The sequence below is a fragment of the Taeniopygia guttata genome, chromosome 3 (assembly GCF_048771995.1).
Source record: "Taeniopygia guttata chromosome 3, bTaeGut7.mat, whole genome shotgun sequence".
Classification (NCBI taxonomy): domain Eukaryota; kingdom Metazoa; phylum Chordata; class Aves; order Passeriformes; family Estrildidae; genus Taeniopygia; species Taeniopygia guttata.
The window spans coordinates 84,038,350-84,061,751 of NC_133027.1; the positions used below are offsets into that span (position 1 = coordinate 84,038,350).

General features: G+C 36.9%; 1 protein-coding gene across 10 annotated transcripts in view; it reads right to left on the minus strand.

Annotated features, from left to right (window-relative positions):
- The window catches only part of SDCCAG8 (SHH signaling and ciliogenesis regulator SDCCAG8), a 104,946-nt gene that overhangs the window by 10,165 nt on the left and 71,379 nt on the right, over positions 1-23,402 (minus strand). The window contains exon 17 of one of the 10 annotated variants that reach the window (XM_072927268.1): positions 12,298-14,218. The exons of the other annotated variants lie outside the window; for them this stretch is intronic. Coding sequence (XP_072783369.1) covers positions 14,152-14,218 — 67 coding nt within the window. The 3' untranslated portion in view covers positions 12,298-14,151. Of the gene's footprint in view, positions 1-12,297; positions 14,219-23,402 lie in introns of those variants that run through there. 10 annotated transcript variants of the gene reach the window in all.

Genomic DNA, 23,402 nt, shown 5'->3' on the forward strand with positions numbered 1-23,402 from the left:
ATGTTCACTACCTCTTTGCATCTTGAATCAACTCTATGAACAACTAGGATGTTGAGACCAACAATGAAATTATTATTCATGTGAGAAACTTGCATCTTCACTGTGGTTTACAGCACTGATAAATTCAGACAGTAATTTTTAAGGCAAAAATATTAGAGTCTATGAATTTAGAAAGGCAGACAAATAGTAAATTACACCCTGATGTTTCACTAGTGTCCTAAATTATTGTTTATTTAAGATCTTGACCTACAGATCAGTGCCTTGAAACAACCTTAAGTGATGAGCATGTCAGAGAAGCCTCCACATGCTCCCAAAATTTAAACAGGAATATCTATACACACAACCTATCCTTTAACTGAACTGCATTCTCCCACCTGGCTTCAAAATCAAAAGACTATGATGCACCTTTTTAATGTTAATAAAAAATTTAAAAAAGCATAAGAGCAAAAGCACACAAACTAAAAAACAACCCTGTAACAGTGAGTAGGAACTAAAGGTAGTGAATAAGTCTCCTTTCTGTCACACTGGAAGACCTGACTTCTAACAGGACACAGGGAGACAGTTCAGGGCATATTAAAAAAGTTTCCATGGAATTTCTCACCTTCTGGAACCCCTATTAGACTTCTGTTGCCATAAAAAGGACAAGACTCATTTGCTCAGGCTGAGCAAATCTACACCACTTCTAGCTTAGTAAGATAAGCACTTGCCCATGCTACAGGCAGAACAAACTCATCCAACTGATGTTAACAGATGGTAACTAGAAGTTAGTATCCCTTACACAGTTTGGAATTGGACACCTAAGAAGCAAATGCCTACATTTCACTGTGAACCCCTTGACCCAGGTGGCTTTATATCACTCAATCTTTTTTTGAAAATTTTTATATCTATTGGGGAATATTTAAATTCCCTTTTACTAAAGACACTTAATTTTCCCACATAGTTTTAAAGTCTCTATAGTATATAATTTCTAATAAGATTACAATGTTTTCATGCCACAACATGCCACTTGCAAATAGGGTTTAATTAAAAGTTTACATAGGAGCTTCCCCTTTGTTTCAGATGTCACCACTGTCTATTAGAATATGTCCTCACTTCTACAGCTGGCTCATCAGGTTAAACAAATAGATCATGTAGGAAACCTGAGCCTGGATCTATTACTGGGCTTCTAATAGCTCATGTCTAACATGCTGAAGAGAACATTATCAGTCTGTTCGGCAGTAGGGGGTGTAGCAGCTGGGCTTCGCTGCTGTGATGACCACTTTTGGCCCTACTGGGTTTTGACAGGAAGGAAGCAATGAAAGAGAGCGTACAGCAGGGTGGAAAAGATATGGGTGAAAGCTTCACTGATGTCCGAATCCCCTGGCTGAAGATGAGGCTTTTCCTCCTTTAAAGGAATACAAAATAGTAAACCCTTTTATAGGATTATGAACTCTGGATCAGGTTTGCTCTAGAGAAGAAATAGTTGAGGTTACAATTTTATGCTTTTAGTTGACACGTATGAAGTAAAACAATTCTCTAGATCATCCAGGCTAGTAATTTAGAATGCTGTAAAATACCACAGGGGAAAAAAAAAAAAAAAAAGAAAAGGCAGGGCTCAAAGCAGACAATATTACAGCAATATACTCAATTGTATAGTCAGACTCTACATATTTTTGGTTTTTTTTAAAGATGTTCACCTCTCTGATTTTGTTACGTGCCAGACAGAACAGATTTTGCACAATTTCTTTTGCATAATGGTAGGAGACACATATCCCACTAAGGTTTCAAAAGTGGTCTCCTCATATTTATAAGATATGTATTTGTATTACTGAAATAGTTTTCCTGTGCTTGTGTCACTAGTTACAACAATTTCTGTGGCTAGTTTACTTTTTATAAACATGTGCTCAATTTCCCCTACTGCTTACTCCAATTCCTCTTGTTTTGTTTATTACAAGACAAATCTGAACCTGTACAAACTGCTAGCTGGTGTCCACATAAAGAAATCACTGTATTCAAGCTGGAGACACAGAGAATTTTTAATGCCCAGTCTGAACTCTTTCCTTCACAAATACTTTGCCTTTAAAAAGAAATTCCCAGCATGAACCTCATCAGAAGCGACATGTAACAGACAGTACATGTGGTGTCTGGGCAGGCAGCAGAGAATTGAAAAACAAGTCTTCACTTTTTCTATCCCATGGCATGTGCAGAATGTACATGTGGCCCAAGCTGACATCAGGCATTTGAAGCAAAAAACCTGCTAAAAGCATCAGCTTCTGTTAATTCACTTTGTCAGATATTGTCTTAATTAAAAAAAAAAAAAAGCCAAAAAAACAACCCTACCGCTAGAAAGGGCAGTGCAGCTGAGCTACAACTGCTTCAGTTGTTCTGACAATTGCAATTGCAGGCGAACAGAACAGCTTTGGGTTTGGCCCTGCTGTCCTCCCCGAGCCCAGATCCTGGCTGCAGCCAGCAAGGGCTGCAGGCACGGAGGTACCGAGCAGAAAGCTTATCTCTCTAGCTATCAGCACCTGTGTTTGCAAAGTAAAATGCTTCTCACTAGTGACCTTGGAGATGAGAGGCCAGTAGTGCTGGGTACAGTCCTTCTCATTTGGTTATCTGTAAGGGAGTCTTTCCAAGTTTAAGGATTACATGTCACAGTCCTTCAAAACTGTTCTGCAGCACAACCCCAATACTGCAGTAGTACATAGTTTGACTACTATGTAAATAAACTCTAAAAAAATCAAAATGTTATATATATATATATATATATACACACATATATATAGTTTTGTTGCTTAATCCCCATTACCCTTATGTTCCATTCTAGAGGTGCCCCTCCTTCCAGTTCATTTCAAACAAATGATTTTGCCTTAAGCTCTGGCAGGCAACACACATTTGCTTATTTTTCCAGGTTCACAGAGGGTTATTGTGGTTTGCATAAACCACAGTCAAACTAATGACAATTGTATGATTTGTACAAAGTTTAAATTTATGCTTGTGACACAAAAAAGGAGGAATATGACTTATATTGGTGACACACAATTTTTTCTATGCAGCACATTCAGATAGCCCTTATATACAAGGGCTTGCTGCTCTCCATCCACACTGAGCAGATTGCTTCCATTTGAGAGCTTTGCCTAAGCTCAGCCCACTGCCCTTCTATTACAGCTCTAATTTCCCAACTTACTCTAGGAAACAAAAGGGAAAAGAGGGGAACATACAGAGTAGGGATCTAAGGAATTGTTGGGAAGGCGGTCAAGGTGGGCAGAGGAGCCTAGGATGTGCATGAGAGGTAAGAATGATCTGTGCTCAAGATATGTGTGGATACAGCCAAGGGACCTGAGTGGGGTTCAGCCTCTGTTTGCACTGGGTGTTCAAGCAAACATGCTCCCACCTCACAGGGAGCTGCTGCTGGCACACAACACAGCACTGCAGAGCAGAGCTGTATCACCATGGGCCAGACTCCATCTCCCCACATTCCCCAGTACACCCATAAACCAGTTTTGCCCAGACTGAAGGGAGTCACAGCATCAAAGAAACACCATGGCAGGTGTAACATGGAAGACTAAAGATAGGGAAAATGGTAAGGTAATTGGAAAAGGCTGAGAGGAAAGCAGTTTCATCCTGAGAAACCACAAGTTTTTTTAGAAAAATGAGAAGAGATAGAGAATCTGAGCAGTATTGTCAGCCCACCTTCATGAAGCTCAGCTCTTATGAACAGAGAGTCCACTTGATGTTTTGGTTTGGATCATATTTTAAAATTGCATGTGAAGTTAGTGAAACCTGCAATTGCTTAGCAACACTGAAGGGAAGCATTTCACAGAAAATACATCTTAAAAATGCATTAGTACATTATAGCCGGTATTATACTCTCTACAAGAGAATGGCTATTTTGTAATTTATATGTGCATTAGTCCAACTGTGCTTTAATTTACTGCAAGGTGAACTTATTCATTGCTATGAAAGAAGGGAATTTATTGCAGTTTTAGAGGCAAATATCAGTACAGTTATCTTCAGGACAACCATTAACCCCTGCACAATAAATAGTATGTCTGCAGCCAGGCGGTTTGGAGATCAACATCACAGCCGATGCAAAGGGTCAATTATGCCTTTCTGGTAAGAGCAACTTAGCTTGTGGATGACAATAGCAGCTCTAGAGTCCCTGCAATAGCAGCACAGGCTGTCAGCAATACCACACAAATGAGCACAAAGGTGGCTCCAGCCAGGCTTTCCCATGTCACAGTTCAGCACATCAGTCAGTGGTCACAGACATCCCAGCTTGGTAAGACCACCAGCACCTTCCAGCAGGATTCCTCCTGTCCACAACTGTGCACGTGCATGCAGACTCTTCTGTTGCCACCACATTTTAATTATAGTGAAAAATTCTAGCAAAACTATCAGCTTTTTCTTTGCTACAAGTTGAAATAAATGTTAATAGCTTTCTTGACACATGTTCAATGTAACTATACAAGAAGAATACTTTTCCCCTTAGATTACACCACAAGGTCTTGTTAGTTTTGTTAGGTAAATTATGCTTTTCTCATACTACTTTCCCATGTTCTCATCTTTCAGTGGTAAACAGTGGTAACTTTTATGAAACAAGCATTTAAACAAGCAAGCTTAGAAGTCTTGATATGCTTTTCAAAACTGAACATTCTCACATAAATGAAAATTAAATCACTAGTAGTAAATGAAGAAAACAAAGCTGGGCTCTTTGTTCAAAAATAAACCATGGGGTTTGTTCTTTTAAGCAGGGATAGAGAAGACAAACACATGCAATTCGAGAACACGAGATCCACCTGCTATCAGTCAATTACTGACTCTGTAGACTCGGCAACCTATGATACCGTTGCTGCAGCACAAACACATTGTTACTTAAAATTTCTTATATGGGAAGCCCGGAGAAAATGCACATTTCCCTGTTGGTGAACTCACACATGAACACGGGGCAGAAAGCAGTCGGGGCTTCTGAAAGGCAGCGAAAGCTCAGCAGGTGCCCCAAGAGAGCCCGAGGTACCCGCTGGGACTCACTGGTTGACTCTGCTCCTCCTCAGCAGCCATCGCAAGAGCCTTCCAGGGAGATGCTGGTGGTCTTGGCACCACTCCTGGTGGACAACTGTCCACCTCACACCTGGCTCAGCCTTGGCTGAGGCGAGGTAATGAACAGGCCGACAAAATGAACCCAAGCCTCTCTCCCCAGGGAGGCTACTTTTGATCAGTGTTGAGCAACATATGCAGGCTTGAGCAGGGGGGCACGCAGACAGTTCAGGAAAAAGCATGTTCTGCTGTAACTAAACTGCAGATTAAGCTGAGTACTGCTGTTTCCTAAGCTCCAGATAAGGAGCCTTCTGGAGAGTATGAAAAAAATTAAAGCGAAAAAAGAACGGTAATTGTAATTTTACTTTTAAATGATTGTGAATCTAGGCTGCACTAGAGCAGAGTTTGTCCCAGTTTAAGACTGTATTTTTCAGCAAAGATTCTCATAGGGAAGTTAATGTTTTGTTTCTAATGTCTCTGAAACCATAACATTACCTGCTCAGCAAGTATTTACCAACAAATGAATGTCTGGTTGCCCCTCATGCTATTTCCTTACATAAAATCATGATATTGGGATCATAACATACTTAAAATCTCTTCAAATAAAATAATTCTAATTATTGAACTCTGTACTGCAGCATCAGGGTTTAATTTCCTTAGAAACAAATGTTATCAAGGAGAAAAAACTGCATTTACAGGTCTACTAAGAGGCCTGATTACATTGAAACATACAGAGGTATTTAGAATTCTATTCTGTGAAAGTAGAGAAATGACTGAAATTTATTTCTGTTACAGGTCTGGATACAATAGCTTTCATCCTGATCCAGAATAACTCCTATGAGCTGTAATGTGAACTACAGACTCCTGTAAACCACACAAAACCCCATGAAAAGGCCCAATCCTGTGTTGCTAAAAACTAAAGGAGTTCTGCCTTTAATAGGAGCAGGCCCCTTGTTTGCATAAAGAGCACCTTGTCAAACAGAATACAAATGCCAAGCTGGTACATTATAGCCACAAGCACAATAGCCCCACTCTTTTTAACTAAGCAAATCCTAGAGAGAGCAGTTTTCCCCCAAAATCTTGGCAACAGATACAAATTCAGCGAACTGATGTCTCAAAGTGTTCACGAAGGATGCGGGAAATTTGCAGAGGGGCACGAGCTTTTAATTTCAAAGAGAAAGGAACTATATGTTTTCATTATAAAAAATGAGAGTGTGAAAAAATCCTAAGCACACAATAGCTCTCGTTCAAGTATAAAGTTCAGAATTACATCTCCCAAGTTTCCTGTACGCTAAAGAAGAACACATAATAATGATCTAAAAATCCTTCACAAAAAACCAACAAGCAAGGATGAAGCAGTACTCGCCTGGGGGCCAATTGCCTCTCCAGCAGCGGTAAGGCTGTTACTAGGCTTGCAGTACCATTTGTTCCATTACACAATCTCCTGAAGCCTTTTACAGAGAGCTAAAACAACTGCCTGTACCAACACGACACATGGCTTTCCATCCCGACTCTTTGCTAATCCAGACGCTCCAACCATCTTTCTTTAAGATGCCATATGGTTGGCAGAAGCCTGTAGATCTAGCAGCACATCTGCTTGTATGTTACTTCTCCCCTCCAACTCCCCCCTCCACACCACAAAAGCGAGAGCAAATAATTATTTTACATGTAACCAATTAAACTGCATTTAAAGAGGAGAGGGATTATTTAGCTCTAGATATTTTAAAAATATAGATTGTCGCAGAAGATCATTTGTCTCTCAGTAATTTGAGAAATACAGTGAAAGAAAACAAAGAAATGAAAGGCACATGGGCAAAATGATCCCTGCATTTGAATTATTTAAATGACTGCCATTCAGACCTTATGCCCGAAGATTTATTCCCCACATTAATGTGCCACTGAAGAAGGGATTGAATTTGCGCTCTGCTTTTGTCAGAGGTGAATCCGACAAGCAGACTAGGAAACTATAATACACCAAACCATGCTTTGTTAAGCAAGCACAGTGAGTCTGTATGCTAATGACTCTGCAGGAATACACTGACACACTGATTTTTTTGGTGTGATGAGCAAAGATTATTCACACCATAAAAATCCTGGTTGCACTGGCATGCAGGCATCCAGGTTATCTCTTTAGAATCCAGACACCACAGAAGACAGGCTGCAAAAAGAATTTCGTTTGTGATGAGTTATCGTTTGCCCATTTGTGACATAATGGACTAAAACAGAAAAGAAAATATACACTTCAGAGCCTGGAATTTAAAAAAAAAAAATAGAAGCTAGAAATTATAAATAAATGTTCCTGTAAAACTCCCACTGACCACTCTGTGATCTTACTTAACAAAGGGTAGGCAGAGATAGAAATATTTAAGGACAGACTGCATGATTTTGTAGTTCTGTCTGCTGACAATTTGCAGCACCTTTTGTTCAAAAAGACTATTTCCTCGAATTTTCCTGCACCACTGAAATAAGACATCAAAAAGATAAAAGATAACATTTCTACCTCAAATGCTGCTCATATGTACTGTTCATGCAGTTATCTGTGAAGCACTGTGGAGCATAGGAACATGCAGCACATGTGTCTGTTCTAGCAAGAACATCTTCTTTTCCAGAAGAACAGAAACTAAACATGTATTTGCTCCCAACAGTCTCCCTGCACCAAGTCTCCATTGCAATGTGCACAGAACGTTCCTTTGCCTTCACAAAAACAGTTTTCCCTACAATATGGGATTGCTTGTGTTCAACTACACAGTGAACAAATTGGTTTTCCCCTCAGCTATTTGGGAGTTAGAGTTCCTACACAAATGATGGCATCCTATCCTCACAGAAAGAGTAAACCAATGTTGAAGATTTGGTTGAAACCAGCATTTTTGAGGACAATACTAGGTTTCCAAGCTGTTTGTTTAAGGCTAGTGCTTTCCTTTCCCCTAGTACTCTCTGTCTCAAGGCTATTTAAAATTTCATCAACATTGCTTTGAACAGTTTTATACAAAACCAAAATTAAAAAGACACTTTCTCCTCCAATAATTACATTTTTTATCTCTTTTCTTAAGAAGTTCAAAACACACTTGTATTGCAAAATTTAAAATGTGGCAATGTATTCAATGATGTAGCAATTTAGCTCAATTTAAATTTGACAGGGCTTGATTTTCCAGTTATAATAAAGAACTATATAAAGGGTATTTACAGTAAAAAGAAATATTTAAAATTAGGATTTCAATTAGTTCTGTGCACAATACTCAAAACTGACATACTCTGAAATGATGCCAAAATATATATATATATATAATAAAATAAACAAAACCCCTCCCCAGCCTCTTGAGTTAATATCTTCAGACCTTCTATGTTTCATACATATTTCTGATCATTAACCAATTTTCAATTCAGGTATTAATGCCCCGGCTTAGCCCACTTGCCCCAGTCCTAGAGGACTGTGGGGGATGAGAGAGAAAATTATTTTCCATGATCTGATTGAACATATTTACTTCCTTTATTTTCCTAGATGAGGAGTGTCTGTATGTGTCTTTTCATTTTCCTGGAAGATTCTTAATAACTCAGAATCACTTAGGGTTGAAAAATGCGTATTTTATCCACTGTGTTCCTTTGGATAGCAAAGCAATAATCAACCCAGCAGGGTGGCTCCTGAACCTGTCAGGTCAAAAACAACTGTTTGTGACCACATCTGGTATGTCGGCGCACATCTGGGACCAAAGTTTCAGAGGAAGGTGTGCTTGGAGAGTTGTCACAGACTCCCTTGGCCCATCCCAATCCCTCACCAGCAACATCCAATGCTGCCCTCCTTTCAATAAGAGTCCGTACAAACATCAGAAACAGAATTTCAGAAATACGAAGTATGGCCAGCAGAAGTCCTTCGCACATGTGAAACATGTATTTGATTTGGCACTTCAGAATTGCAATTTACTTTTTAGGCAAAAAGTATGGTTTTGGATTTAGATATGAGAGAGAAAATTAACTTTGTATACATGCTATGACTTCTTGTCCAAGAACAGGTGAATAAAGGAACCATGAACGAAGTCTTCACCAAGACCTGCTGCAAACTGACTGCTCTAGAAATAATGAAAATGCTGCACACGTTCTTATTGCTTGCATACTAAGAAAAAAAAAAAGAAATATATAGTTTATTCTCTTGACAAGCAAGGAAAAATTATGAAGGTGCAGTGTATGTCAAAAGCTTCTCCCTTGACTGCAGAGTGTAATGAACTGTTGCTTACCCATGGCAACCATTAATGATTTCCAGTAGAAAATGCCAATAGGTTCACTGGATTGCAGTTTGGAATGCTTAAGAAACAGACTGGGTCTGATGAAGACTCTTCTACCATATCTTATCAGATCTTTTTGGGTTTGTTTGGGAGGGGCTTTTTGGAATGTGTGGCGTAGAGTGAGGTTTTTTAAAGTTGGTAAAGAAATGACAGTTCTTATTATATGGAATGATTATAAAAATAGCTTTAAAGTTTCCTGTATTCATGTTCTAGGTATACCTGAAATGTTTGATTAATAATTGTAAATAATCCACCCACTTACTGGGCACTTGATTTTTAAGTTGTAGAAGCAACAGAATTTCTACAGTAGAAATTTTGTAGAAATGACAGAACCCTTATCCTCTTTTGAGACAAAGAGAAACAGGGAATTGAATGTAAAACCGCTTCAATTTGAAAAAGGACTACATGGGGAAATGAGGATATTAGCAAGTGAATTAATTTCTTCATTAAATAACTGCATGAACACCCTTAGACATCCATTATTAAAACAGAAAACATAGAATAACTACACTGATTACGTATGCTCATACTGGCATTTTTAATTTTGTGGGTCCTGTTTTAGCATGATCTCTACTTCTTTATGGTGACTTAATGCACTTAATTTTAAGAATAATATAAGAAAATATACCTTAAAGGGAAAATAAATAATCAACCAGGAATCTGAAAGACTTCAAATAACATTTGGACAAGTTTCATGGTATGCAAACTACTCTAATGTAATCAGTTTTTATTAATTTAACTCCTTGAATACAAGAAAGCAAATAAATTACAAAAATGTCCAAGATGCTCTGCAGTACTTAAGTTCCAAATTTCTACAAATGCCAGCTCTGGAACCAATTTTTTATTTTTTGGCTCTTAAACTTTGCCTTCCTCATCTGACACACACAGATCCTGGAAGTATTCAGCCTCCACACTGCAGTTTGTAACACACCAAGTGCACATGAACAATACATGCCCTGATGAATTATTTCTTATTCAATAATGACATATATTTTACCATACAACTAGTGTGACCTATTAGTGCAAGTTGCACTTGCATTTATTTCCAGAGCTTTGTAGCATTTGATTCTGAAATTTTACTTGAAATCTGATGTCTCTGCCACCACAGCATTGTTATAATCAAAATTAATAGGCCAAGACAGTCTTCTAAAATTAAATTCTGGTCTGAGAGGTACATTTGATCATTTGGGGATCTCTCTTCAGATGCTGACAGGGAGACAAGTGAGCGGATGTAGAGAGAATCTGGATATGTGGTTCACATATGGGCCTAACAAGAGCAATCTCTTCATATAAAGACACTATTTCTCATGCTAGTCTACCTTGTTTTCTAATCTCAGCTGAAAGGAATGTTGGAATCTGGGGCAGTTTTCCGCATCAGAGTCTGTTATTTAACTGTCTGATGTCAGAATTACTGTGTTTTCACAGAACCTCTGTAGTTTGGAGTTGTTGTTCTGCTGTATTTTGGGGGTGGGTTGCCAATGCTACATCCTCTTAGAATATCTTATTCTTCTTGGTTATTTTTCCACCTAAAGCACCCTGAAATTCAGGTATTTCTATTGATACAGGATTTTTAATTTTTTTGCGTTTTTCAGTGTTATATTAGAACTATGAGATTACCCCTGATTTAGGAAACCTGGTATTTGGTATTGCCATATACAGGATGTTTTTAAGCACAAGTCCTTCATCTGAGTCTGGATCCAAAAATACAGGTCCCAAGAACAATGATACACTAGTTATCGTCTAGGACTTCCTTTTGTACAGCACAGAATCCAGTATGTCAGCACAAGACAAAAGCACTGAGAAAGAAGAAGAAGAAAACAAATCTTGGTTGCTACGTTAGCCTGTCATGTAGTAAACATTTGTGTGAAGCCACACACCAAAGGTTCAGTAAGCTACAGCTAGCTTAAAAAAAAAAGAGAACAGTACAATGGAAATCCAGTTGCAAATATGCAGAAGGTAGGATGTGGACCATTGCTCATTGTGGAGAAATCTTTTACTTTGATCAACATACAGCTGTACCTGAGGTACAAAACTTTGCTCAAACAGGTTTGGAAGAAAAATGCCAACATTCACTAATGCCTATAACAAACAATCATTTCACAGCTCTATCTTGGAAGACAAGATTAGTAGAGTACTAAATCCACACAGCACATAGATGCCCTGAATCCAGCAATGTCAGGATCTGTAGCACAGCATGGGTAAAATTGAAACACAATGCTTGGAGGAAAACAGCCATAGTTCCCAACAAAGTGCTGAGAAGTCTCTGCTAGCTGCCACAGCTCAAAGCATTCATAGGGTTGGGAAATGACCAGAGCTCATGTTTAAAGGATTGAAATAACTGAGTAAAACCAAACACAGCAGCACCTCCAAGCTGCGCAATCCCAAGCAACAACTTTGAGAAAAAAAGCACTGGAACACAGAATAGAACATGTGAATCTGTGAGGGACTGTCTAAGCTTACCTCAATTTAAGAAAAGTCCTCAGACATGGAGGTTAAAGGCAGAAGTTGCCTCTTAAGGCTGTGAAATAATTTTGCATTTAAGTCATTACAGCAACAAAGGGGCTTGAAAGTTTGCATGTACCTGAAAATCACATGGTTCACAGACCGTTCTTCATTTAGTTCCCCATGACCAAAAGAAATGAAAAATTCTTTTTAATTCAGGGTCCTAATTAGGATGATAATTGGAAAAAATCCCAAACCATCACACTTGACCATAAGAACCTATGTGCTTACACCCAGATTCTTTTGTAGCATATTGTCAGGAGAAAACTAAATAAAGTGAACAAAGTACTCTACCTCACCTATCTGGGGTCTGAACTTGATTCCAAGTTTTGAAGGAGCACAAGCCTTTTGAGAGAACTTGGCCAGCAATTCAGGCAAAGATTTCTTCAAAGGAAAAAAGAGGCTTGGTTTTTTCCCCTTTTTCTTTGTCCTCCTCTTTTCTTTTTAAATAAAAGCAACAGCTCCAATTTGTGAGCAGCTTTGAAAGGAAGGGAGAAAAACACCATTACAAATAGCAAGCAAAGCTTTCAGTTTATGAATCTACTAATTCATCCATGAAATATCCAGGTTGCCTTCATCATCATTTCCAAAACACCATATTATATAAGGTAACAATGGAATACTAGGCTAGTCTGTTTCCCATATTTTTAGTTGGCTCAGCTGGAAAGTGAATACAGGCTATTGCCCCAGGATGAGTGAATAATTTAAGTCAAATGCAATTTTGCACAAAATTACTTTCACAACTGGGAAAAAAAAGGGAAAAAAAAGGCATTAAAAAAAAAAAAAGCATGGCTAGTCAGGTTCCTTGTTAAACATAAGAAATTGAGTTTCCCTTTCCCCCGCCTCCATAGCTAAACTGGTATAATTCACAAAGTTTAGTTCACAGTGTTGCTGTTAAATCAGGGAGGTATAAATATTGACATCAAAACACCAAGCTTTTCTGTGCTAGAGAGGAAACTGCCCCTACACAAAGTGTCAAGTACAAAACTTCAGCATTGCATCTCAGCCAGTTCTGCACTGGCCTGGTTGAAATCTCTGTTCAGGAGTAAAATTTATGCTGAAATAGACGCAAGACAAAATCCCCAAATTGTAGACCGATAATTTAGAAGAGGTCTGTTGCATGTGGAAATGGTTTTGATCTTCAGATCATAAACTCCTGGAGGCACAGATCTTCTTTAATTACATGACTACAAAGCACCATGTGTTTCCATTATGCTATTTAAATAATAGAATTAATTTGAATTTACATTTGTTGATGTAAACATTACTGACGGTAACATTACCCTGCAATCTGATGCAGAAAGTCACTGAAGTATTAGAAAAAATTCCTTCCCAAAAAGATTACAAAGGAAAGAATCCCCAGCTGTGCTATTTAAAAATATGAATAGAAATTAGCTAAATAGAACAGGATAAATTTTAATGGAACAGAAATTTTAGGATGATAACACAAACAGCACTAACATCTCAAGTAATTCTAATTTTTAATTCTGGACCACTGTTATCTATTATATTTATGGGACCAAATTAATTCAGATGTTTCCAGCAACCAAAGTTCCACTTATTATTAAAAGGAAAGAAAGTAGCATTGAAAGGATCACTCATTTATCTTGCTACATTGCTTTAACCAGTGTGCAACTGGGGTACTCTGCTAATGAATTTAACTATCAGGATGCTAATCAGTTCTGTCTTTTACCAAAATTAATTTAACCTCTGTTTTTGTATAAATAGTCCCTGTTGTTTAAAACTTTGGGGCTGCTTCTGTACATCAGGGGGGCTCAAATGGAACAGGATGTGCTGGGTCTGGAGACAATTCAGCGAAGAACAGCTCAGAGGGAAGCATTTGAACACAGTAATACAGGGTAAGCTTTTCCCTTGCACTATTAATAGAAAAAACCCAAAACAAAAACACCTGACCCAAAAAAAACAGCGCTCACTATTGCTGTATAAAAAGGATTTTAGTTTCGTATAAACAACCTGCCAGCACTTCTAAGAGATGTTACAATTGTCTGTTTGAGAGAACCTAGGCTAAAAACTGAAAAACATTTACGTAGCATAAAGATGGTACTGGTCAGTTTATGCCATGATGCTATAAAAAAATTACTTTTGAATTGTTGAACTTGCAGATTATATTTAATCAAAATATTAGTATTAATTATAACAACAACTAAGTCTAAAATTTGCCAAAACAGAGGCAGTTGAAAGTGAGAGCAGACAGTAAGACAGAGAAAAAGTAATACTGGCTTTCAGTTCTGAACATATAACTCACAAGACAACTGAGCAAACAAGTAAATTGCATGAAAAATTTTGAACAAATGAAGGTTTTTGTTCACTGTGTACATCCACAATATATATTTTTTCAGAAGATCCAGAAATCTTCAGGACTTTTCCAGAAAATATTCCCTCCACATGTACTGTTGGAATACCTAAAATTACATTAAACATAAGAAAAGCATTAAATGGTAAAGGGAAAAGAATACAAAATAGCACTGTAAGAATATTTTTCATATTTTGTCTTCAAAGTTTTTATCTTGTTCCATGTTACTTGATGTTTTTTTTGTCTGGTAGTATGTGAGCTCTCTAACCCATTCCTTCTTTTTCTTTTGTCCTTACACTAACCTGCAGAAGGAATGACTGGAAATATAAGGCCTTCTGTCTGTTCTAAAAAATTGAACAGAAAAAAAAAATCTTGACTATAAGTAAAAAGATAATGGGCAGACAGAAACCGAATAAGTATTTAAGTGCTAGGTTTGAAAAAAGACCCCTTATTAGATCCAGATCACCATAAACAGTCCCAGCAGTGGGGGAATACTCAACACTGCAGATGAAGGATCAACAGGAATTCACATAATCTTGGGGTTTTGATCACATCTTTAAAAAATGCACATACTTACGGCAAAGTACTCCATAATGCAAACATTTAATTTAACAAATATGAGAAAAGCATAGTATTGACAACTTTCTTAATACTTTGCACATTGCAAAGACAGTCACTATAACTTGTTTTGCTCTTCATGTTGCTCACTTCTCCAACCTCAAATCTCAACTGTGCAACAAGAGGGTAAAACTCTTCATAACAACCTGATTTTCTTCACCTACTTGCAGTTTTAAAATCATGTTTGGGAAAAATGCAGTGGATCTGTCAAAACTGTTATTCATGAGGGTACAGGCCTCCCACTTCAACTTACAGCAGCTACCTACATGATTTTAATAGGAACTGACCATTTCCAATATGTAAATCTCTCCTTTTCAAGAGTGGGGGGGAAAAATAGCAAAAGTTTCTTGAAAAACTACTTTTGTAAACATACATGTTCCATCAGATGTATGTTATCAAAACTGGATGACCAAGCCATAGACACTATTTTTAAAATATCAGATCAGACATTAATAGAACTTTAGGAATTACCACAATATATTTACTATAAAAGAAATTGTTCTAAGACCTAGAAGCTATATGTTTACTGAAATACTTATGTGACCTCAGAGAAGTCAATACAACTACATTTTCAGTCAGAGGGTGAGGGGCCTTTACATTTGATGGAGTCCTTGAAGAACTGGGCTTCCATTAAAAAATAATGGAGCCCTTCTTCATTTAAACGAATACATGAAGGTACTAGTTCTGGTGCAGTAGGTGTGTTATCAGCTCCTGGATCAGTTACAGGAATAACTATCAACATTCAGTTTCACTGATTATAACAGCATTATTTATGTTCATATTACAGAACAAAACCAAAAATAGTATTTTGAAATCTTTGGATATTTCAATTTAGTGTCTATAGAGAAATTCTTACATTTCCTTAAATATGGAGGAGTAATGCTGTTTTGATCTTTGCCACAGACTATTGATTTTACACATATTTACATGAAAACTACTGTGTGAGCTTTACATGTTGCAGTACCTTTCTTAGTAAGAATAAAAACCACTTTGTTTCTTTTGATACAGTTTAAAAACAGTTCTGTAAATACAGAAGCAGACAGTGACTTAACATCCTTTTTTCCCCCTTTCTCTGCCTTGGTACGGAACACAGTATTTCAGTAGTAGTGAATTCCAAAAAGTACTTTTCCTCAAAGGAACTTCATGCTCATAACATTTAGATCAATATTGAGATAATATTTAGATAATTTCATTGTTCACTACCATTAAGTTCATCATCTGCTTCTTTCTTTGTCAACAAGAGCATCTTCTAGGTTAGGACAAACATGGCTTTGTTCACCTTTGCCTAAGGCAATACAGATTTGGAAACACAAGCCTTCAATAACTAATTTCCACAGAACATGTAACTATCCCAAATACACATCGGGGCTAACCTAGAAATTGCTTCCAAGATTCTCCTACAATAGACAAGCATTACCAGTCATAATCTTTCTCTGGGATTGACCACATAGAACACACTAACACAGAGAAAGGAAAATATGTCCAAGAAGTAGTGGTCAAAGCCCTTCTCCTACTAGATGTGCCATAGGACTTCTAACACTTCAGTAGAATACAGGAATGTTTTCAAAAGGGTTTTGCCTGAAAAAAATCCTCAAATATTATATGTTGCACTGTACTCCTTTTATTTGAGTCAAACAGACCTTACTGTCACTTGGATCTTCTCTTCTAGGAAACCTGGAATTTCAAACACAATCGTTGGATTAATGACCATAAATCCATTTTAGAACAACAAACCAAATGAAGTACTCAGCTTTAATATATTTTTTTCCATGTCAATCACAACTGCAAAGAGTAAGAGGTGTAATGACTGTTGCATCATTGTGATTGTTGTGGTGTCCTTTTATGTTCAGAGACAGTGCCACATATAGAAATGATGGATTTAATTTCCAAGTTGTATTATAATTATCTACTCCTTAACAAAATGAGCAAAGAACTATGCCTTGGTCAGAGAGTTCAACAAGGTGCTATCACAAATAATTGCCTGCTACAATTACCCTTTCTGACATGAAGCTTGGACTTCAAGTCCTATTCTAATTCAGTGGCTTCTACTTTTGTTATTCATTACCAATTCCTCTGTACCCAGCAATGCCAAGAGGTCAACAATTAAATTAATTCAGAATAGACCATGAATGTAAGAGTGACCCTAGATTATATCTTCATCTTTTCCCTTTGATCATCCCTTTATTTGACTGCATTTCAGTAAATTATCCATGTAGTTTTTATTTTGACAGCTCTCTTTACAGCAGTAAAACAAAATGTGTGCATTGCAAATGGCAAAGATTCAAATTTCAGCTATGTTTATCCAAAATAGCACTGAACTGCTTCTGTACTTATGCTATACTGCCTACAGCCTTACGGAAGGGGAGACAGATGGGATGAATTTAGCAGGGAAACAGCTGTGGCTTGAAGAAGAGACAAGCAAAAGTTTTGCTATCAGGCTTCATTATGTATCAAGGTACCAGTAAAATGTGTATCCGTAAGGCAGCCAAAAAAGTGTTTTTCATTTGACTAGTGATAATTACCTTTTCTCAACAGCTGACAATGTTCTAAGCACCATTAAATAGGTATAATAATTAAGCAATAAGATAAGACAGGCAGTGCCTTGCTGGGGATTATTGCTCGCCTCGGGTGTGTTGCGAGGAACAAGGCTGAAGGGTGAGTGACTTCAGCCACCCGAGAAATGTAATCCCCCAGAAATGCACTGCCTGGAGTGTCTTCTTGCTATTAAAAATGGAAATTTAAAAAGGACAAAATGCTAGACACATTTCCTGTGGATTTTATTGACATGGGTTAACATTACAGGAAGCCGATGCAGAAACTCCATTTCTGCCCAGCCTATGAAAGTCCTTTCCCAACGACACGTATGTCTCTGCTCAGCTTGTTTGTGCATTTTATTCATAAAACTTATTGGAGAAGCACAAGTATTTGCATCAACGAACACATGCATGACAAGGCACAAAAGATTATAACAGCCTTCACAGTGGTAAAAGTTATAGTGTTCTTAAGTCATGTGTTCCCAAACATTTATTCTGTGCAATTGTCTATGTTTGGTATCAATTTACAGACAAATTTTTTTTCGTTCTGAAATTGTGTGTATCTATATATATGCATATGTATTTTTTAATATATATAAAAGGTCAGCCACTCAAATGATCAAAGCATTAGGGAAAAAAGCCAAACAAAACAACCCAAAAGCCCCCAAACCCCTTTCTTGACTACATGCAAGTCACATAGCTAAAACTAAGGCTATATCTCTGGTAGTGTGGGAAGTGCTAGTGCAGCACTCAAAAAAATTACACCACTTTACATAAGCCGAGAAAGTTTACTGTCATTTCAGCCATGCCACTGAGACAACATTTTGAAACTGGAGACCTGAAACTATTTAGCCACGTTGACTCGAATCAAATCAGAATTTCAAAGACCATTCAGGATTATGCCCCAAGTAATGAGATATGTTTGGGACAAGAATCCAGTTCCATTTGCATAACTGAAGGCGGAATCCGGGTCTCTGAGGTTACAAAGAACATCAAAAATGTTAAAAATGTCATTTCTCCTTTCTTCCTCTCCATACATGACTTTAGAGTTGACAAAGAACAAGTTAAACAACACAGAATAGTCTTATTATCCTTTTCCACTTCTTTCATATTTCCAATCATCACTACTTTATTCCAGAACCAACCTGAGAAGCCCTGCTGAGAAGCACACACAACGCCGTCTGGAGTATCCTAGAAATACAGATGCTAAGTAGGTCATATCATACTGTCCTTCCTTTTAGACACTTCCATAATCTCTATTTCACTAAAACTTTTTCTATTAGCAGTTGAGGGATAACACATTTGAGATCACATTTCTTGAAACTAGCCCAGTGCCTGTTACTATTTGACTACCAATTAGCATTATCAGAAGGCTTAATAAATACAGTTATTTTTTAGCATTTAGTTTATTTTAGGATAGCAATTTTTTCAGAGTGCACTCAGAAACTGATAATGAATGTCACTGGAGCTCTGGAAGTTTAAGTCAGAAAAGAAATAGGCAAAAAAAAGTTCTGTCTCTATTTCATCTGACAAAAACACTGGAAAAAATTGGTCCCTGGTGTCATACTGCATAAACTAAGCACTTAGTGAAAGATGGAAACAAACAGCATGATAAAAAAATATCCCATCTTCAAGTGCAACATTGGCATGGAACTAGTGACACAAGACACATCAAGGCTAAACAGATTTAAGAACCAGGCTAAAGAGATTTAAGAACATGTTAGATTTATATATGGAAAATTAGAGTATCCACAGGTAGATCATCTTCCAGAGGAAAAGTATTGGATCCTGCAGAAGCAATCAAAACACTGAAGTTATTGGGAAAAAGCAGTCTTCCAGTAACCTTGCAAACTCCATCACTTATGATATTAAAACATAAATTATCATTAGTTTGTGTCTCCTTCTCTTACAATAACCTTGAAAGGGGGCAGGTGAATAGATATGTTACAAAGCTGGTAAATTTTCATGACACACTTGCAAAGCTCTTTAAATGTTACTCATCTGTCTTCATTTTCAGTTCTTCACTATATGGGAATGGAGGGTTTTAAATAGCCTTTGTCTGAAAATCTCAGAGTTATACAGAGCAATCAAAGCTAGAAAGAAATCTGCTACCACTTAAAGTAATTTGCCACATGGGTTAATAGTTAAATTTTACTGTAATTTTGAGTTCACTGAAGGCTTAATAGGAAAATACCAATTACAGTCAAATATCCCAGCTAGGTATTTGCTGCTGAACTACTGTATAGTGGTAGTCTCACAATGGCTATTTGAAAAGGGTTTGGGTGGGTTGTTCTATTTGGTTGTTTTTTTATGATTTTTTCTGACACACCATAAGGATATCAAAAATACAGTATAGAAAATGAACTTTAAAAATGCAGATGGAAAACAATATGGAAGAAAGAAAAGAAGGTGAGTACAACGGTCAGGGACTTCAACAATTTAATTTTTTAGATAGTCAAAAAAAAAAGAACTTATTAAAGATTGTTAAATATTTTAGGAGGAACATGGATAGTTAGGGCTGTCGTCCAGAGTTTATACTACATTGTAAAGGCTATTACCTTTTTGGAATAGAAGGTAGAAACCTTTATTTTGTAATTCTGGGTACATTTGAGCACGTAACTTGAATAAACTCAAGCTAACTTGAATGAACAAGACACATATGCTTATTGGTGCTTTCTCTTGCCATTAAACAGCTATGTTTCTAGAAACATAGCAGTTCTGCTCAAGACAGCAAAGGAGCATATTGACCCAGCTTGTTCACTTCTTATTTCACATCTCTGGGGAAAGTGGTGAGGAAGACTGGTCCATAACTACCACCTTGGACCAGAGCTGTTACTACCACACACTGAAGGCAAAGTGTTTCAAAGAAGATATACTGATGGTGAAGGGATAAATTGGTGGAATAATACAATCATGTACCACTACCAGAAGCAACCCCTATCCAAAATTAAAACTCTTGCAGGCATGTAGAATAAATGTAGAATAGAACGGGGTTCCCCTGGGAAACAACGGGTGCATTTCTGTCCAGTTATGGACATCTTTTTCAGTGTCAGTTATGATCTGCATAGTGATATAATTTCTAGATCTTGCCAAGAATTTCTAGATCTTGCCGAATCAAGGAGAGTCTGGGCTGAGCTGTCAAAGACATCACCTTTATCCACCTCCATTTTAGAGGAATCAAGAATGCTTCGTTAATGCTAAACTAACATTTAATTTTGAAAACCAACAACTGTGCTGACAACAGAAAGTAACAAGAACAGCCTGGAACCTTATGTTGTGCTGTTTTATATCACACATATTTCAGGGCATTTTACATTCCTAGTAGACAAGAACACATGCTTACTATTAGTGAGCCATAGGCTTTGACTTGGTTCATGATGACATGAATATGAGCTACCCCTCTTTATGTATAGGAGAAGGCAGAATACATTAAAGTAGTAGGGTAGAAGATACCCTCAGAAGTGGACAAGTACCATAATCTTGCAGAGGGGGTGTAAGTCAGAGAGCTGGTAGCTGTTCAGCACAGGAACAAGCAAACCTGGCTATTTTCCCACCTAGCTTTTCTTTGAGACATGGAACAATACAACTTTCAATGTAATCTTCCAGTTCCTCAAACATTAAAATTGTGGTGGCCAGCAGTCTTGATGTGCAAATTGAACAGAGACACTGTGACTTCCTCCCTACACCTTTTTCCTCATATTGACTGTATTGTTATGCAATTAAATCAAATGCAGCATTAACTAATCTTTAAAGAAGGTAATTCAGATAATTATTAGGCCATTAACATGACCTCAAATGCAAAAAAAGGCTGCCACAAATTCAGAAACAAAAGGAATATATAAGGACATGGAGAGGTAATTGGAATATGAGAAACTGAAATGTAAACTAGATGAAGCGGGTTTGGTCATGAACAAAACATGAACCCTAAACTCTGACAGTTCATTTTTTGGTAAAGGAAATGCAATAAATCTTATCAATATTAACTTTAGCAAAACATTAAATATCACACCCATCAGGAATTGTAAGTTGTTGACAAGTAACTGACTGAAACAAAGACCACAGCCAACAGGAACAATTGAAAGGCAAGAAGAATTCTCAGAGAATTTCTTCACATTTAAACAGATTTTTGAATATTTTGAATTATGACTCAGCACAAAGAAGGAGTGGGCAGATAAATTTAAGAGATGTTATCAGGTTCGAGAAAGTCTGAGATACTGCACAGAAAGAAATAGATTACTCAGAAGATTGAAACAGCAGACATAGGATTAAAGTCTTACACTATATACTCAATGCTTTCCTAGTTCATAGTAAAAGTCTCTGCTGAAAACTTGAATTTACTTGGGAGAAAGATGTCCTGGATGCATTTCTTAGTGCAGCTGCCAAAAAAGCAAATGTGACTGTAGGACTCATTAGTCAAGGAATTTCTAGTAAATACATCAATTTTATATATACAAATATATTTAAATGTCCCCATCCAAGACCCAAGGCAATTTTGACTGCCCATATTTAAAAAAGATCAACTATCAGAACACTAAGGTGATGAAGAGCTCATTGCCAAAAGAAGAACAAGGAGGAAGGCTTTACTTATAAGCAGAGATAGGACTGAATAGACACAGCCATTGTTTACAATTATTTGTTTTACTGGTGCAGATTCTTTTGAAGAACTACTTGTCCCAGTTTTTCTCAAAGACAAGTAGGTACAAATGAAAGAGAGATTAATTCAGACCAAAAATAAAAATGAGCCAAATGAAAAGATCAGTGGAATAAGTTGTCCAAATTAGAATGGCCAGGCCTACAGAGGAGCTCAATACATTCTCAAAGAAATATATGTGTGTATAAACTAAATATATAGGTACATATATTTTAAATACACACACTTAGAAACAGATTAACACAGTACTCTGTGACTTAGAATACATCTTACAGAATATTTTTAAGTTCCCTAAATATCTCTCCGGAAATTGGGTAGGATATTCACCTCTGCTTCTTATTTGCTTCTTAAAACTGAGAACTTATTGGCACACAATTTTGCAGCATTTTATCAAAGTCTTGTATTTCACCCTTTGTATACTTCTTCAATTTTTCTAACAACTAAGGAAATTTTTGCTTTTTATGTCTACTGTTTAGGTAGTTGGGGAATAAATCTTTAAAAACAGTGTTTGAGGTCTTATAAACTTACGCATTTTATTACCTATTTTGAATGGGAATATTATACATATAAAAGCATAAATAATAGATGTATTTATACCACACTATATATGGACACCTATTTAAACTGAGAAAGGGAAAAAATAATTTAAAAGATATATAGTAAACAGACAAATGGTGATAACAGAGGAATAGAGAGGGAGAGATTCTGAATATCCAATTTCTATTCCAGAGAATTTGAACTGAGAGCAAACAATCCCAATATTAATCAGAAGCCAAATACACATTCAGACTGTGGTAGGATTTGCAACTTACATATGTGTGTAAGTGCTTACATACTAGCCATTAATTATTTCCTAATAGCAGGTCTCTAGAGTTTCTCAATCTAAAATAAGAGTCTATTAAATAGTAATAAAATAATTGAGCAAGAGTGACAACCCCAAGGTCTGGACAAAGCTGAGAGTTTTATCTGTCTGCACCGCAGTGCTGACACATGCTGACCACAGAGCTTTTTACAAACTCCTTGCATGAAGGGCTGCACAAACAATTATGTATCTCCAATTGCTACAGCCATCCTGTTACAGCAAAACCACGCCAAAGAGAAGTGGGCATGAGTAATGATGCTCAGGAAAAAGTGCAGCACACTGCCCTTTAGACATTGAGACAATGTGAGTATCTCTATATCTTTAATATCAGAGGTTCTATGGACACTACGTTTGTTAATCTCTATTTTCAATTTAAAAATTAATGCACTTTAAACTAAAAAGCCAAAATATAGTGCATTTTTAATCTATGATTGCATTGCTAAACAGATGATTGATCAGATGATTGAACAGATCTTAATAAAATATAGGAACAATTACCTTATTGTCACTTTAAAAAATATACTAATCTATCAGTAGAATAAGAAAGATAATGTATTTAATTGAGAATTAACTGGACTGGAAGAAAATAAAGGGCTTTCAGGTAATGATATAACCTAAATTTTTCCAT